At 33.9% G+C, this 19,064-nt stretch overlaps 1 protein-coding gene across 2 annotated transcripts in view; it reads left to right on the top strand.

Moving 5' to 3' along the window:
- LOC139748680 (cadherin-AgCad1-like) overlaps positions 1 to 16,002 on the top strand; it is a 305,223-nt gene extending 289,221 nt beyond the window's left edge. For both annotated transcript variants that reach the window (XM_071661965.1, XM_071661968.1), the window contains 2 exons: positions 13,319 to 13,512; positions 13,757 to 16,002. In XM_071661965.1, the coding sequence (XP_071518066.1) occupies positions 13,319 to 13,512; positions 13,757 to 13,881 (319 nt within the window). In that variant the 3' untranslated portion in view covers positions 13,882 to 16,002. The remainder of the gene's footprint in view (positions 1 to 13,318; positions 13,513 to 13,756) is intronic.
- The last annotated feature ends 3,062 nt before the right edge of the window (positions 16,003 to 19,064 follow it).

Genomic DNA, 19,064 nt, shown 5'->3' with positions numbered 1-19,064 from the left:
ATGTAATTAGTCGGGTAATTAGCGTAATAATTTTATTATATTTCATCTAAGGGGTAATTAAAGGCATTAATAATGCGAAATGCAAACATTTGACTCAGAATACTTAATCTGCATGTAAAGTAACATCTATACCCATATTTTCATTAAAATCTGAAGAAGTTGAAAATTTGAGCAATTTAAGCATATTACGTTTAACATAATTAATCTATGAGGTAATTAAAGGCATTGATAATGCGAAATGTAGTCATTTGACTGGGAATACTTAATCAGCATGTAAAGTAGTATCTATACCCATATTTTCATTAAAATCTGAAGAAGTTGAAAATTTAAGCAAAATATTTTACAAGGTATGCCTTGGATTTTTCTTGATTTTTTTGAAAAAAGGGATTTTCTTGAGAATTTCAGGATATGTGGTTTTAGGTAAGCTGAATACGAATCTGTGGTCAAAACTGAAAAATTCGTGTAATTAGTCGGGTAATTAGGATGATAATTTTATTATAATTAATTTAAGGGGTAATTAAAGGCATTAATAATGCGAAATGCTTTCATTTGACTCAAAATACTTAATCTGCATGTAAAATAACATCTAGACCCATATTTTCATTAAAATCTGAAGTTGAAAATTTGAGCAATTTAAGCATATAACGTTTAACATAATTAATCTATGAGGTAATTAAAAGCATTGATAATGCGAAATGCAGTCATTTGAATGGGAATACTGAATCAGCATGTGAAGTAGTATCTATACCCATATTTTCATTAAAATCTGAAGAAGTTGAAAATTTAAGCAAAATATTTTAAAAGGCTATAGCTTTGGATTTTTCTTGATTTTTTTCAAAAAATGGATTTTCTTGAGAATTTCAAGATATGTGGTTTTTGGTATGGTGAATACGAATCTGTGGTCAAAACTTAAAAATATGTATTTTTTGGTATGGTGAATACGAATCTGTGGTCAAAACTTAAAAATTCGTGTAATTAGTCGGGTAATTAGCGTAATAATTTTATTATATTTCATCTAAGGGGTAATTAAAGGCATTAATAATGCGAAATGCAAACATTTGACTCAGAATACTTAATCTGCATGTAAAGTAACATCTATACCCATATTTTCATTAAAATCTGAAGAAGTTGAAAATTTGAGCAATTTAAGTATATTACGTTTAACATAATTAATCTATGAGGTAATTAAAGGCATTGATTATGCGAAATGTAGTCATTTGACTGGGAATACTTAATCAGCATGTAAAGTAGTATCTATACCCCTATTTTCATTAAAATCTGAAGAAGTTGAAAATTTAAGCAAAATATTTTACAAGGCTATAGCCTTGGATTGTTCTTGATTTTTTTGAAAAAACAGATTTTCTTGAGAATTTCAGGATATGTGGTTTTAGGTATGCTGAATACGAATCTGTGGTCAAAACTGAAAAATTCGTGTAATTAGTCGGGTAATTAGGATGATAATTTTATTATAATTAATTTAAGGGGTAATTAAAGGCATTAATAATGCGAAATGCTTTCATTTGACTCAAAATACTTAATCTGCATGTAAAGTAACATCTATACCCAAATTTTCATTAAAATCTGAAGAAGTTGAAAATTTGAGCAATTTAAGCATATAACGTTTAACATAATTAATCTATGAGGTAATTAAAGGCATTGATAATGCGAAATGCAGTCATTTGCCTGGGAATACTTAATCAGCATGTAAAGTAGTATCTATACCCATATTTTCATTAAAATCTGAAGAAGTTGAAAATTTAAGCAAAATATTTTACAAGGCTTGGATTTTTCTTGATTTTTTTCAAAAAATGGATTTTCTTGAGAATTTCAGGATATGTGGTTTTAGGTATGCTGAATACGAATCTGTGGTCAAAACTGAAAAATTCGTGTAATTAGTCGGGTAATTAGGATGATAATTTTATAATTAATCTAAGGGGTAATTAAAGGCATTAATAATGCGAAATGCTTTCATTTGACTCGGAATACTTAATCAGCATGTAAAGTAGTATCTATACCCATATTTTCATTAAAATCTGAAGAAGTTGAAAATTTAAGAAAAATATTTTACCTTGGATTATTCTTGATTTTTTTTCAAAAACATGGATTTTCTTGACAATTTCAGGATATGTGGTATTAGGTATGCTGAATACGAATCTGTGGTCAAAACTTAAAAATTCGTGTAATTAGTCGGGTAATTAGCATGATAATTTTATTGTTATTAATCTAAGGGGTAATTAAAGGCATTAATAATGCGAAATGCTTTCATTTGACTCGGAATACTTAATCAGCATGTAAAATAGTATCTATACCCATATTTCCATTAGAATCTGAAGAAGTTGAAAATTTGAGCAAAATATTTTACAAGGCTATAGCCTAGGATTTTTCTAGATTTTTTTCAAAAAATGGATTTTTTCAACAATTTCAGGGTATGTGGTTTCAGGTATGCTGAATACGAATCCTTGGTCAAAACTTAGAAATTCGTGTAATTAGTCGAGGAATTAGCCTATTGATTTTATAATTAGTCTATGAGGTAATTAAGGGCATTAATATTGCGAAATGCAGTCATTTGACTCGGAATATTTAGTCAGCATGTAAAATAACATTTATACCCATATTTTCAATAAAATTTGAGTAAGTTGAAAATTTGAGCAAATTAAGCATATTACGTTTATCATAATTAATCTATGAGATAATTAAAGGCATTGATAATGCGAAATGCAGTCATTTGACTGGGAATACTTAATCAGCATGTAAAGTAGTATCTATACCCATATTTTCATTAGAATCTGAAGAAGTTGAAAATTTAAGCAAAATATTTTACAAGGCTATAGCCTTGGATTTTTCTTGATTTTTTTCAAAAAATGGATTTTCTCGAGAATTTCAAGATATGTGGTTTTAGTTATGCTGAATAGGAATCTGTGGTCAAAACTTAAAAATTCGTGTAATTAGTCGGGTAATTAGCGTAATAATTTTATAAATAATCTAAGGGGTAATTAAAGGCATTAATAATGCGAAATGCAGTTATTTGACTCAGAATACTTAATCTGCATGTCAAATAACATCTATACCCATATTTTCCTTAAAATCTGAAGAAGTTGAAAATTTGAGCAAGATATTTTGCAAGGCTATAGTATAGCCTAGGATTTTTCTTGATTTTTTCAAAAAATGAATTTTCTCGAGAATTTCAGGGTATGTGGTTTCAGGTATGCTGAATACGAATCTGTGGTCAAAACTTAAAAATTCGTGTAATTAGTCGGGTAATTAGCGTAATAATTTTATAAGTAATCTAAGGGGTAATTAAAGGCATTAATAATGCGAAATGCAAACATTTGACTGAGAATACTTAATCTGCATGTAAAGTAACATCTATACCCATATTTTCATTAAAATCTGAAGAAGTTGAAAATTTGAGCAATTTAAGCATATTACGTTTAACATAATTAATCTATGAGGTAATTAAAGGCATTGATAATGCGAAATGTAGTCATTTGACTGGGAATACTTAATCAGCATGTAAAGTAGTATCTATACCCATATTTTCATTAAAATCTGAAGAAGTTGAAAATTTAAGCAAAATATTTTACAAGGCTATAGCCTAGGATTTATCTTGATTTTTTTGAGAAAATGGATTTTCTTGAGAATTTCAGGATATGTGGTTTTAGGTATGCTGAATACGAATCTGTGGTCAAAACTGAAAAATTCGTGTAATTAGTCGGTTAATTAGGATGATAATTTTATTATAATTAATCTAAGGGGTAATTAAAGGCATTAATAATGCGAAATGCTTTCATTTGACTCAAAATACTTAATCTGCATGTAAAATAACATCTATACCCATATTTTCATTAAAATCTGAAGAAGTTGAAAATTTGAGCAATTTAAGCATATAACGTTTAACATAATTAATCTATGAGGTAATTAAAGGCATTGATAATGCGAAATGCAGTCATTTGAATGGAAATACTTAATCAGCATGTAAAGTAGTATCTATACCTATATTTTCATTAAAATCTGAAGAAGTTGAAAATTTAAGCAAAATATTTTACAAGGCTATAGATTTGGATTTTTCTTGATTTTTTTCAAAAAATGGATTTTCTTGAGAATTTCAAGGTTTATGGTTTTTGGTATGGTGAATACGAATCTGTGGTCAAAACTTAAAAATATGTGGTTTTTGGTATGGTGAATACGAATCTGTGGTCAAAACTTAAAAATTCGTGTAATTAGTCGGGTAATTAGCGTAATAATTTTATTATATTTCATCTAAGGGGTAATTAAAGGCATTAATAATGCGAAATGCAAACATTTGACTCAGAATACTTAATCTGCATGTAAAGTAACATCTATACCCATATTTTCATTAAAATCTGAAGAAGTTGAAAATTTGAGCAATTTAAGCATATTACGTTTAACATAATTAATCTATGAGGTAATTAAAGGCATTGATAATGCGAAATGTAGTCATTTGACTGGGAATACTTAATCAGCATGTAAAGTAGTATCTATACCCATATTTTCATTAAAATGGATTTTCTTGAGAATTTCAGGATATGTGGTTTTAGGTATGCTGAATACGAATCTGTGGTCAAAACTGTAAAATTCGTGTAATTAGTCGGGTAATTAGTATGATAATTTTAGAATTAATCAAAGGGGTAATTAAAGGCATTAATAATGCGAAATCTTTCATTTGACTCGGAATACTTAATCAGCATGTAAAATAGTATCTATACCCATATTGTCATTATGATCTGAAGAAGTTGAACATTTGAGCAAAATATTTTTTTTGATTTTCTTTCAATAAATGGATTTTCTTGAGAATTTCAAGATATGTGGTTTTTGGTATGGTGAATATGAATCTGTGGTCAAAACTTAAAAATTTATGTAATTAGTCGGGTAATTAGCGTAATAATTTTATTATATTTCATCTAAGGGGTAATTAAAGGCATTAATAATGCGAAATGCAAACATTTGACTCAGAATACTTAATCTGCATGTAAAGTAACATCTATACCCATATTTTCATTAAAATCTGAAGAAGTTGAAAATTTAAGGAAAATATTTTACAAGGCTATAGCTTTGGATTTTTCTTGATTTTTTTCAAAAAATGGATTTTCTTGAGAATTTCAAGATATGTGGTTTTTGGTATGGTGAATACGAATCTGTGGTCAAAACTTAAAAATATGTGGTTTTTGGTATGGTGAATACGAATCTGTGGTCAAAACTTAAAAATTCGTGTAATTAGTCGGGTAATTAGCGTAATAATTTTATTATATTTGATCTAAGAGGTAATTAAAGGCATTAATAATGCGAAATGCAAACATTTGACTCAGAATACTTAATCTGCATGTAAAGTAACATCTATACCCATATTTTCATTAAAATCTGAAGAAGTTGAACATTTGAGCAATTTAAGCATATTACGTTTAACATAATTAATCTATGAGGTAATTAAAGGCATTGATAATGCGAAATGTAGTCATTTGACTGGGAATACTTAATCAGCATGTAAAGTAGTATCTATACCCATATTTTCATTAAAATCTGAAGAAGTTGAAAATTTAAGCAAAATATTTTACAAGGCTATAGCCTTGGATTTTTCTTGATTTTTTTGAAAAAATGGATTTTCTTGAGAATTTCAGGATATGTGGTTTTAGGTATGCTGAATACGAATCTGTGGTCAAAACTGAAAAATTCGTGTAATTAGTCGGGTAATTAGGATGATAATTTTATTATAATTAATCTAAGGGGTAATTAAAGGCATTGATAATGCGAAATGCTTTCATTTGACTGAAAATACTTAATCTGCATGTAAAATAACATCTATACCCATATTTTCATTAAAATCTGAAGAAGTTGAAAATTTGAGCAATTTAAGCATATAACGTTTAACATAATTAATCTATGAGGTAATTAAAGGCATTGATAATGCGAAATGCAGTCATTTGCCTGGGAATACTTAATCAGCATGTAAAGTAGTATCTATACCCATATTTTCATTAAAATCTGAAGAAGTTGAAAATTTTCTCGAGAATTTCAGGGTATGTGGTTTCAGGTATGCTGAATACGAATCCTTGGTCAAAACTTAGAAATTCGTGTAATTAGTCGGGTAATTAGCGTAATAATTTTATTATATTTCATCTAAGGGGTAATTAAAGGCATTAATAATGCGAAATGCAGTCAATTGACTCAAAATACTTAATCTGCATGTAAAATAACATCTATACCCATATTTTCATTAAAATCTGAAGAAGTTGAAAATTTGAGCAATTTAAGCATATTACGTTTAACATAATTAATCTATGAGGTAATTAAAGGCATTGATAATGCGAAATGTAGTCATTTGACTGGGAATACTTAAGCAGCATGTAAAGTAGTATCTATACCCATATTTTCATTAAAATCTGAAGAAGTTGAAAATTTAAGCAAAATATTTTACAAGGCTATAGCCTTGGATTTTTCTTGATTTTTTTCAAAAAATGGATTTTCTTGAGAATTTCAGGATATGTGGTTTTAGGTATGTTGAATACGAATCTGTGGTCAAAACTGAAAAATTCGTGTAATTAGTCGGGTAATTAGCATAATTTTATTTTAATTAATCTAAGGTGTAATTAAAGGCATTAATAATGCGAAATGTGGTCATTTGACTCGGAATACTTAATCAGCATGTAAAATAGTATCTATACCCATATTTTCATTAAAATCTGAAGTTGAAAATTTGAGCAAAATATTTTACAAGGCTATAGCCTTGGATTTTTCTTGATTTTTTTCAAAAAATCGATTTTCTCGAGAATTTCAGGATATGTCGTTTCAGGTATGCTGAATACGAATCCTTGGTCAAAACTTAGAAATTAGTGTAATTAGTCGAGGAATTAGCCTATTAATTTTATAATTATTCTATGAGGTAATTAAAGACATTAATAATGCGAAATGTAGTCATTTGACTCGGAATACTTAATCAGCATGTAAAGTAGTATCTATACCCATATTTTCATTAAAATCTGTTGGTGAAAATTTGTTTTTTTTTTTAAAAGAATGGATTTTCTTGAGAATTTCATGATATGTGGTTTTAGGTATGTTGTATTCGAATCTCTGGTCAAAACTTAAAAATTCGTGTAATTAGTCGGGTAATTAGCGTAATATATTTAATATAATTAATCTAAGGGGTAATTAAAGGCATTAATAATGCGAAATGCAGTCATTTGACTCAGAATACTTAATCTGCATGTAAAATAACATCTTTACCCATATTTTCCTTAAAATCTGAAGAAGAAAATTTAAGCAAAATATTTTACAAGGCTATAGCCTTGGATTTTTCTTGATTTTTTCAAAAAATGGATTTGCTTGAGAATTTCAGGATATGTGCTTTAGGTATGCTGAATACGAATCTGTGGTCAAAACTTAGAAATTCCTTTAATTATTCGAGTAATTAGCATATCAGTTTTGTTATAATTAATCTGAGGTAATCAAAGGCATTAATAATGCGAAATGAAGTCATTTGACTCAAAATACTTAATCAGCATGTAAAATAACGTCTATACCCATATTTTCATTAAAATGTGAAGTTGAAAATTTGAGCAAAATATTTTTTTCTTGATTTTTTTTCAAAAATGGATTTTCTTGAGAATTTCAAGATATGTGGTTTTAGTTATGCTGAATACGAATCTGTGGTCAAAACTTAGAAATTCGTGTAATTAGCATATTAATTTTATTATTAATGTAAGGGGTAAAGGCATTTTTAATCCGAAATGCAGTCATTTGACTCAAAATACTTAATCAGCGTGTAAAATAACATCTATACCCAGATTTTCATTAAAATATGAAGAAATTGAAAATCTGAGCAACACCCACATTTTCATTGAAATCTGAAATTGAAAATCTGAGGAAAATATTTTGGACGACTATATATATAGCCGTGAATTTTTCTTGGTTTAAAAAAAAAAAATGGATTTTCTTTAGAATTTCAGGATAGATGGTTTTAGGTATGCTGAATACAAATCTGTGGTCAAAACCGAAAAATTCGTGTAATTAGCATATTAATTTTATAATTAATCTAACGGGTAATTAAAGGCGTTAATAATGCGAAATGCGGTCATTTGACTCAGAATATTTAATAAGCATATAAAATAGTACCTATATCCATATTTTCATTAAAATATGAAGAAAATTTGAGCAAAAAATGGATTTTCTCTAGAATTTCTGGATATGTGGTTTTAGGTATGCTGAATACGAATACATGGTCAAAACTTCGAAATTTGTGTAATTAGTCGAATAATTAGCATATTTTTATAATTAATCTATAAGGTAATTAAAGGCATTAATAATGCGAAATGCAGTCATTTGACTCGGAATACTTAATCAGCATTTAGAATAGTATCTATATAAATATTTTCATTGAAATCTGAAGAAGTTGAAAATTTGTGCAAAATATTTTAGAAGCCTTATATTTTTCTTGATTTTTTTTTTCAAAAAATGGATTTTCTTGAGAATTTCAGGATATGTGGTTTTAGGTATGCTGAATACGAATCTGTGGTCAAAACCTAAAAATTCGTGTAATGTCGAGTAATTAGCATATTATGATTAATGTAAGGGGTAATTAAAGGCATTAATAATGCGAAATGTAGTCACTAGACTCGAAATACTTAATGAGCATGTAAAATAACATCTCTACGTAGAATTTCATTAAAATCTGAAGATGTTGAAAATCTAAGGAAAATGCCTTAGATTTATCTTTTCAAAATATGGATTTTCTTGAAAATTTCAGGATAGATGCCTTAAGGTATGCTGAATACGAATCTGTGGTCAAAACCCAAAAATTCGTGTAATTAATCGAGTAATTAGCATATTAATCTTATGATAATTAATCTAAGGAGTAATTTAAGGCATTTCATCGTACACAATGCTTTCACCAGCTCTTCTCTCTTCACTAGACCACTCTATGACTCTCTCGCTTTGCATACCACCCTTAACAAGTCGCCCAACATTTGCACTTTATCATCAAACACTTAAGAGTCCTTCAAAATACTCGCTCCACCTCCTCACTTTATTACTACCTGTGTTATTGCTTCCCCTTTAGCCTCCTTTACTAATGTTCCCATTTGTTCTCTTGTTTTGCACATTACATACCTTCTTCTAAAGCATCTTATTACTGATACTTGCTCATCTCTCATTTGCCCTGTTTCTCACCCCTTTCACCTGCCTCTTGACCTCATGCTGCTTTCTTTTATACGTCCCTCAATAATTTACACTGCTTTCCTGTAAGTACTGCCTAAATATCTCTCTTTTTCTCTTCACTAGCACCTGCACTTCTTCATCCCACTGCTTACTACCCTTTCTGATCTATCCACCTCCCACTTTATGCATGCCACACATGCATCTCTTGCACATGTTATCACTGTTTCCCTAAATACCTCCCATTCTTCACCAACTTCCCTTGTTTCATTTACTCACATTGTTTGCCATTCTACACCCTCTCTCTCCTGGTATTTCTTCACACAAGCCTCCTTTCAAGCTCTTTTAACATGTAATCCAGTATGCTCAATGACCATCTCTCTTACTCATATATATGAAGGGCGCAAATGGGGAGGTGATAACAAGTAGTGGTGATGTGAGAAGGAGATGGAGTGAGTATTTTGAAGGTTTGTTGAATGTGTTTGATGATAGAGTGGCAGATATAGGGTGTTTTGGTCGAGGTGGTGTGGAAAGTGAGAGGGTTAGGGAAAATGATTTGGTAAACAGAGAAGAGGTAGTAAAAGCTTTGCGGAAGATGAAAGCCGGCAAGGCAGCAGGTTTGGATGGTATTGCAGTGGAATTTATTAAAAAAGGGGGTGACTGTATTGTTGACTGGTTGGTAAGGTTATTTAATGTATGTATGACTCATGGTGAGGTGCCTGAGGATTGGCGGAATGCGTGCATAGTGCCATTGTACAAAGGCAAAGGGGATAAGAGTGAGTGCTCAAATTACAGAGGTATAAGTTTGTTGAGTATTCCTGGTAAATTATATGGGAGGGTATTGATTGAGAGGGTGAAGGCAGGTACAGAGCATCAGATTGGGGAAGAGCAGTGTGGTTTCAGAAGTGGTAGAGGATGTGTGGATCAGGTGTTTGCTTTGAAGAATGTATGTGAGAAATACTTAGAAAAGCAAATGGATTTGTATGTAGCATTTATGGATCTGGAGAAGGCATATGATAGAGTTGAGAGAGATGCTCTGTGGAAGGTATTAAGAATATATGGTGTGGGAGGCAAGTTGTTAGAAGCAGTGAAAAGTTTTTATCGAGGATGTAAGGCATGTGTACGTGTAGGAAGAGAGGAAAGTGATTGGTTCTCAGTGAATGTAGGTTTGCAGCAGGGGTGTGTGATGTCTCCATGGTTGTTTAATTTGTTTATGGATGGGGTTGTTAGGGAGGTGAATGCAAGAGTTTTGGAAAGAGGGGCAAGTATGAAGTCTGTTGGGGATGAGAGAGCTTGGGAAGTGAGTCAGTTGTTGTTCGCTGATGATACAGCGATGGTGGCTGATTCATGTGAGAAACTGCAGAAGCTGGTGACTGAGTTTGGTAAAGTGTGTGGAAGAAGAAAGTTACGAGTAAATGTGAATAAGAGGAAGGTTATTAGGTACAGTAGGGTTGAGGGTCAAGTCAGTTGGGAGGTGAGTTTGAATGGAGAAAAACTGGAGGAAGTGAAGTGTTTTAGATATCTGGGAGTGGATCTGGCAGCGGATGGAACCATGGAAGCGGAAGTGGATCATAGGGTGGGGGAGGGGGCGAAAATTCTGGGAGCCTTGAACAATGTGTGGAAGTCGAGAACATTATCTCGGAAAGCAAAAATGGGTATGTTTGAAGGAATAGTGGTTCCAACAATGTTGTATGGTTGCGAGGTGTGGGCTATGGATAGAGTTGTGTGCAGGAGGATGGATGTGCTGGAAATGAGATGTTTGAGGACAATGTGTGGTGTGAGGTGGTTTGATCGAGTAAGTAACGTAAGGGTAAGAGAGATGTGTGGAAATAAAAAGAGCGTGGTTGAGAGAGCAGAAGAGGGTGTTTTGAAATGGTTTGGGCACATGGAGAGAATGAGTGAGGAAAGATTGACCAAGAGGATATATGTGTCGGAGGTGGAGGGAACGAGGAGAAGAGGAAGACCAAATTGGAGGTGGAAAGATGGAGTGAAAAAGATTTTGAGTGATCGGGGCCTGAACATGCAGGAGGGTGAAAGGAGGGCAAGGAATAGAGTGAATTGGAGCGATGTGGTATACCGGGGTTGACGTGCTGTCAGTGGATTGAATCAAGGCATGTGAAGCGTCTGGGGTAAACCATGGAAAGCTGTGTAGGTATGTATATTTGCGTGTGTGGACGTATGTATATACATGTGTATGGGGGGGGGGTTGGGCCATTTCTTTCGTCTGTTTCCTTGCGCTACCTCGCAGACGCGGGAGACAGCGGCAAAAAAATATATATATATATATATATATATATATATATATATATATATATATATCTTTTTCTTTCATACTATTCGCCATTTCCCGCATTAGCGAGGTGGCGCTAACAACAGAGGACTGGGCCTTTGAGGGAATATCCTCACCTGGCCCCCTTCTCTGTCTCTTCTTTTGGAAAATTAAAAAAAACCGAGAGGGGAGGATTTCCAGCCCCCGCTCCCATATATATATATATATATATATATATATATATATATATATATATATATATATATATATATGTATATACTTGTGTATATGCCCCTTTTTATATATATATATATATATATATATATATATATATATATATATATATATATATATATATATATGTATATACTTGTGTATATGCCCCTTTTTATATATATATATATATATATATATATATATATATATATATATATATATATATATATATATATATATATATGTATATACTTGTGTATATGCCCCTTTTTATATATATATATATATATATATATATATATATATATATATATATATATATATATATATATATATATTTATCCCTGGGGATAGGGGAGAAAGAATACTTCCCACGTATTCCCTGCGTGTCGTAGAAGGCGACTAAAAGGGAAGGGAGCGGGGGGGCTGGAAATCCTCCCCTCTTGTTTTTTTTTTTTTAATTTTCCAAAAGAAGGAACAGAGAAGGGGACCAGGTGAGGGTATTCCCTAAAAGGCCCAGTCCTCTGTTCTTAATGCTACCTCGCTATTGTGGGAAATGGCGAATAGTATGAAAAGAAAAAAAAGAAAAAAAAATTATATATAGAAAGTTAAGAGTAAATGTGGATAAGAGCAAGGTTATTAGGTACAGTAGGGGTGAGGGTCAAGTCAATTGGGAGGTGAGTTTGAATGGAGAAAAACTGGAGGAAGTGAAGTGTTTTAGATATCTGGGAGTGGATCTGGCAGCGGATGGAACCATGGAAGCGGAAGTGGATCATAGGGTGGGGGAGGGGGCGAAAATTCTGGGGGCCTTGAAGAATGTGTGGAAGTCGAGAACATTATCTCGGAAAGCAAAAATGGGTATGTTTGAAGGAATAGTGGTTCCAACAATGTTGTATGGTTGCGAGGCGTGGGCTGTGGATAGAGTTGTGCGCAGGAGGATGGATGTGCTGGAAATGAGATGTTTGAGGACAATGTGTGGTGTGAGGTGGTTTGATCGAGTGAGTAACGTAAGGGTAAGAGAGATGTGTGGAAATAAAAAGAGCGTGGTTGAGAGAGCAGAAGAGGGTGTTTTGAAGTGGTTTGGGCACATGGAGAGAATGAGTGAGGAAAGATTGACCAAGAGGATATATGTGTCGGAGGTGGAGGGAACGAGGAGAAGAGGGAGACCAAATTGGAGGTGGAAAGATGGAGTGAAAAAGATTTTGTGTGATCGGGGCCTGAACATGCAGGAGGGTGAAAGGAGGGCAAGGAATAGAGTGAATTGGAGCGATGTGGTATACCGGGGTTGACGTGCTGTCAGTGGATTGAATCAAGGCATGTGAAGCGTCTGGGGTAAACCATGGAAAGCTGTGTAGGTATGTATATTTGCGTGTGTGGACGTATGTATATACATGTGTATGGGGGGGTTGGGCCATTTCTTTCGTCTGTTTCCTTGCGCTACCTCGCAAACGCGGGAGACAGCGACAAAGTATAAAAAGAAAAAAAAAAAAAAATATATATATATATATATATATATATACATACATATACTTGTGTATATGCCCCTTTTTAAACCAGATATTCCCAAAGACCAGTCCTTTTTCAGCACAATTCCAGATGTTCATTCATAACACTGAATACTCCACACCTCCCAAATTATACTATACCCTCAACTTTCACATTATTTAGCATTGGCAGTGGTGATTCTGTATTGGTTGGTGTGGAAGACAACCCTGAGTTCAAGAATTATACAGCTGGACGAAGTGATCTTTTCACGGGTTTTGACAACCAAGTACTCAGTCACTCTATTGATGAAGTTTCTGTCCAAGCATCTCTGAATGGAGGTTCCAAAACTAACCCTCTCATGGATCTGGGAAATGGAGGTAAGGTCTTGTGATTGTTTTAGGGGGCATTGTAAATGTTATAGTTTACACTATCATCTGAAATTGTTAATGAAGTTTACCTTAGCATGTGTCATATCTGAATTCATACAGTCACAACTGAGGAAGGGGTGAGCTAAATGGTTAGAAAGAAAAGTTAGTGTATCGTAGTCTGTTACTGGGACATTTCTCATTTTCACAGTACTGACGATATCATTTAGCCCAATTCACACTTTTTTTTCTTCAGCTAAAGATCATGACCTGGCTGATGGACTAGCAGGATTTGAGGTAACCATCAGGCGTAGCTCCAGTGGTTCTGAAGGTGCATCAGAAAATGGTTATCAAAACCCAAATTTCTCCTTTACTAAATAAACTTTTTTAATGTTTTCCATCACTCATTATGTATATGCAAATATTCCAGAACCTGAAAAAATCCAAAATACTTCTGGTCCCAGTTATTCTGGATACGGGATACTCAACCTGAGTTTGGAAAAGTGTGTCAGAGAAGAGATTTGAGAGTAAATGAGAATAAGAACAAGGTTATTAGGTTCAGCAGGGTTGAGCGACAAGTTATTTGGGATGTAAGTTTGAATGGAAGGAAAGAACGTTATCTTGGAGAGCAAAACTGGGTATGTTTGAAGGTATAATAGTTCCAACAATATCATATGGTTGTAAGGCATGGGCTATAGATAAGGTTGGATGGATGAGGGTGGATGTGTTTGAAATGAAATGTTTGAGGACATTATGTGGTGTGAAATGGTTTGATGAAGTAGGTAATGAAAGGGTAAGAGAGATGTGTGGAAATATAAGGAATGTGGTTGAGAGAGCAGAAGAGGGTGTATTGAAAAAGTTTGGGCATATGGAGAGAATGAGTGAGGAAAGGTTGACAAAGAGGATGTGTGTGTCAGAGCTGGAGGGTACAAAGAGAAGTGGGAGACCAAATTGGAGTTGGAAGGATGGAATTAAAAAGATTTTGAGTGATCAGGGCCTGAACATACAGGAGGGTGAGAGGTGTGCAAGGAATAGAGTGAATTGGGTTGATGAGGTATACCATGGTTGATGGGCTGTCAATGGACTGAACCAGGACATGTGAAGCAACTGGGGTAAACCATGGGAAGTTTTGTGGGGCCTGGATGTGGATAGGGAGCTGTGGTTTCAGTGCATTGCACATGACATCTAGACACAAAGTGTGAACGAACGTGGTCTTTGTCTGTTTTCCTGGCAGTACCTCGCTGAAGCAGGGGATAGCAATGCTGTTTCCTGTAGGGTGGGGAATGGATGAAGGCAAGCAAATATGAATATGTACATGTGTATATATGTCTGTGTATGTATATGTTGATTATTATTATTATACTTTGACACTATCTCCTGCATTAACGAGGTAGCGCAAGGAAAGAGACGAAAGAATGGCCCAACCCACCCACATACACATGTATATCCATAAACGCCCACACACGTACATATACATAACTATACATTTCAATGTATACATACACAGACAAATACATATGTGCATAATTCATACTTGCTGCCTTTATTCATTCCCGTTGTCACCCCACCACACATGAAATGACAACCTCCTCCCCCGCACACGTGTGAGGTAGCGCTAGGAAAGGACAACAAAGGCCACTTTCGTCCACACTCAGACTCTGGCTGTCACGTGTAATGCACCAAAACCACAGCTCCCTTTCCACATCCAGACCCCACAGAACTTTCAATGGTTTACCCCAGATGCTTCACATGCCCTGGTCCAATCCATTGATAGCACGTCGACCCCCGTATACCACATTGTTCCAATTCACTCTATTCCCTGCATGCCTCTCATCCTCCAGTATGTTCAGGCTCTGATGGCTCAGAATCTTTTTCACTGTCATGGGACCAATTTTTCTCTCAAAGCTGCCCCTCCTGGATGCACCTCTGGCACTTACTGTTCTTCGGTATTATAGTTCTTAGTATTGTCTAGTTTCATATTTAAACAAAATTTTTTTATCCTTTTTCATAATTTAACTTTAAAAAATGGCATGTAAAAAGTTTTAGGCGTATTACCTGTAATTCTGCCATGAAATATTACCAAGTATACACATATGATTATAATAATTGTGACAAGACTTTAACCTTGCTTTGTTACATTCATTAGCAATTATTTATGTACCTACAAATATTTAGCAATTATAAATATATAAATAAAAATAACATTTACAATAATCATTAAGTTGAGGCAGAAGCACTTCATCAGTTACTGGAAATTAAATTTTCAGATTCTATTTTGATCCTAACATTATATTGAAGCCATTTAAAATAGTAACATAAACCACAAATACTGACTTGAAACTAATGAGTAATCAAGACCCTTTCCATTTTCCCTGAAACTGCCTGTTATCAGGGACAGAAAAATACTGTTGGAAATCAAAGCAAGCTGCAGTCACCAATTGCTTTAGGGCATCATACAATATAAATGCAGAAAACTTTAAAAAAAAAAGCTAATGAATGTCATTAAGTGCCTTTTCTTTTCCAAATTATTTCATCAGTTGTAAAATATGTAAATTGTTATTCCTCATCATAAAGAAGTACATACATACAGCTTGTGACCATGGTATCCATATCTTTGTTTTGATATTAACACCTTACAGGTGGTTGTAGTCATATCTTTTAGTTTATGAGTACACAAGAAATTGCCATGTACTTGCACTGTACATCAGCCACTGTAATATCTAAGGCAGAGTTTCAAAAAGGCCTTATTTAGGCCACTTTCAAGTAAAGCATTCTAACAGTCTACTCTAAGAAACTTTGCATTATTGGTGATGAACTTTATTGCCATCTGCAGCCAGCTTGTAAACTTTCATCAAAAATACTCTATACAACAGCTCTAGACCCCTCCCATCCAAACCACACCATAACAAACAACCATACCCCCAATCAGAAGTAAACAGTTTACCCCTGCCATACACTTTACTCACAGTCTCTCTCTACCTCTAATAAACATGACACTGTCAAAACACATGCATCCTGAAATAACCTGATGAGCATTAAACAACTTGCCTCTAATCCATCTTAAACTCTAACCCACCAGACATACACCCATCAGAAGCTGCACTCCCTAGATAAACATGATTAACACTTTCCTGTCCTTGGTCTGAACATACCTAACCTTACAACTTTACAAACACCATTTTAACATATCCCAAGACTCATCATACCCATGATGCAACTACCACAATGAAGACACTAAGTAGTTATTACATGTCCAACACTCTGCATGTAGACACAGAAATATTACTACAATTGCCATGGTCCTGACCCAGTTCCCTTAGCATTGCAGGAGCTTCATAAAGATAGAAGGGATTCCTGGGTAGGAAGTAAGTATTTATGCTTTAAAACACATAAATAACAGAGCATATCTTAACATTTATGATGTCCAAAATTTACCTAAATAATGATAAAAAAAAAAAAGGCAGAAGAAATAGATGGATCATGCCATTGGTGATGGTTGTCACCTGAATGTCATTGTGTGTGTGTGTGTGTGTGTGTGTGAAAATTCAGCCTCTGAAAACATTGAGCTAAAGTTGCCCTCTACCAGTGGCCTGTTAAGAGTGAAGCACTAAAGGCCATGAAGCAGCACTAGAGCTCACCAGTTAAGGAGACTTGCTGTGGCCACTCCCTCGAGGGTGTTCCCAAAGGTAATGGGCATCAGAGATTTAGATGGATAAATAGATTAGAAATTTCATCATGCCACTGCATGGGAAATTTTCTGGTTGGGGAACTGTACAAGCTGTTTTTTGACAGCTGTAAACTCTAGTCATACCTCACTGCAGGAAGGAATAATGTGCATTATGATTTGTAATTTTTGGTCAAAAGATTAATGCAACCCAAATGGGTGATCTACTCAAACTAGACAAATGGTAGTCAGATAGATAGACAGATTTGTGGACTGATTTATAGATTAGAGATATAGATAGCCATATGGCAGTCAGTTATATGAACAACTCTGAATATTCTTTATGATGGAGGACATAGATCACTTCCTGAAATATATAAAATCAAATTGACTGCATTTTCATTGGGGCTGACAGAAGAGAATGAAAGCAAGAAAAATTGACAAGGAATATGAGCAAGAAGAAATAATAAGCTAAATCAAGCAAGTTGAGGAAGGAAGATCAATAAATAATAGTAATAAACAAATTCTCTGCCATAATTTAGATTTTTTCACACGAGCACTGTTTCCCTGTGTGACTGAGGTAACGCCAGGAAACTGATGATGAAAGACACATCTACTCACACAGACTTTTCCATGGTTTATCCTGGATGTTTCACATGCCCTGGGTCAGTTTATTGATGGCACGTTGACCTCAGTGTACCACACTGTTTCAATTTACTCTATTCTGTGCATGCTAAAGCACTGGGAGAGCAATCCTTACTGTGTATGGTTGTGAAAAATCTATTATCCTTACCATATGAAATACTTGTTAGAGACTGATTATGGTATATGCGACCTCTTGGAACTGACAGGTGCATCAGACATGAAGATTCCAACCATCAGACATGAAGATTCCAACCATCATAATGGATGACGTCAATTTCAAAAGGACTTCAAAGACAATACTTAAACTTAAAACCTGAAAAATGTAAATATCAGATTACTCTACCTGTCAGGGTTTTAATCACAGAGTTGTATGTAGACCACTGCTTCAATTGAAACAAGCAAACTTTAGGAAAATCAGAACCACATGACTCTAGAAACACATGTTCACAATAAAATTTTACATATTCACAAATCTCTCAATTAAAGTATATCTTGATGACAGGCACTTTCTGGTTTACAAAACAGTATAATACATCACTTCTTTGTAGATAATGAGCCAGCATCTATTGCCATCATCTGATGGTGGTCTGACAATGGCAAGGAGGAAAACATGGTATGTTTTTAAGATACTGAAAGGCCAAATTATAGATATCATTCATGCAGTTTACCTATAAATTATTCCTTCCAAAATGTGTTGCTAATATCAACAATAACCATGTCAGGTCTAAAATGTTGAGATGAAAATGGAACTAGAAATACAAGATATCTAGTGTACGAAATAGTGAACCAAACTGGTGTCTGGATTTGATATGAAACTGGAGTATTGTAAACCAATGGCAGCCTAACCTGAACACTCATGACATGACACAAACACAAGATAATGACTGGTTCTCCTTTGGTAAACTGAACTTGCAAACAATAAACTGAAATACTTTTAAACTCTTTTAAGTAGGCAAGCATACTAAAAATTGCAAGCTCATGCTAAAGCATACTCTTTAAAATGATTTAAGCCATCACTCATGCTTCATACCTATAACACAGAACAAGTATAATGGACATAAGGTTGTTCTACATTTGCTCTGTTAATTTTCATAAAATTCTTAGGCCCTAAAATACGTCAGCAATACACGAAGGTCATCACCATTAAAGGTACGTATTCTTGCAGCTGCTAACCAAAAAGGAAGAAACAGACTTCTGATTCACTATCTTAGTAATTTGCATCATTCTCCTGTTGTTACATAGCTTGCCATGTATA

The sequence above is a fragment of the Panulirus ornatus genome, chromosome 5 (assembly GCF_036320965.1).
Source record: "Panulirus ornatus isolate Po-2019 chromosome 5, ASM3632096v1, whole genome shotgun sequence".
Classification (NCBI taxonomy): domain Eukaryota; kingdom Metazoa; phylum Arthropoda; class Malacostraca; order Decapoda; family Palinuridae; genus Panulirus; species Panulirus ornatus.
This window is presented reverse-complemented; position numbering and strand designations above follow the sequence as displayed.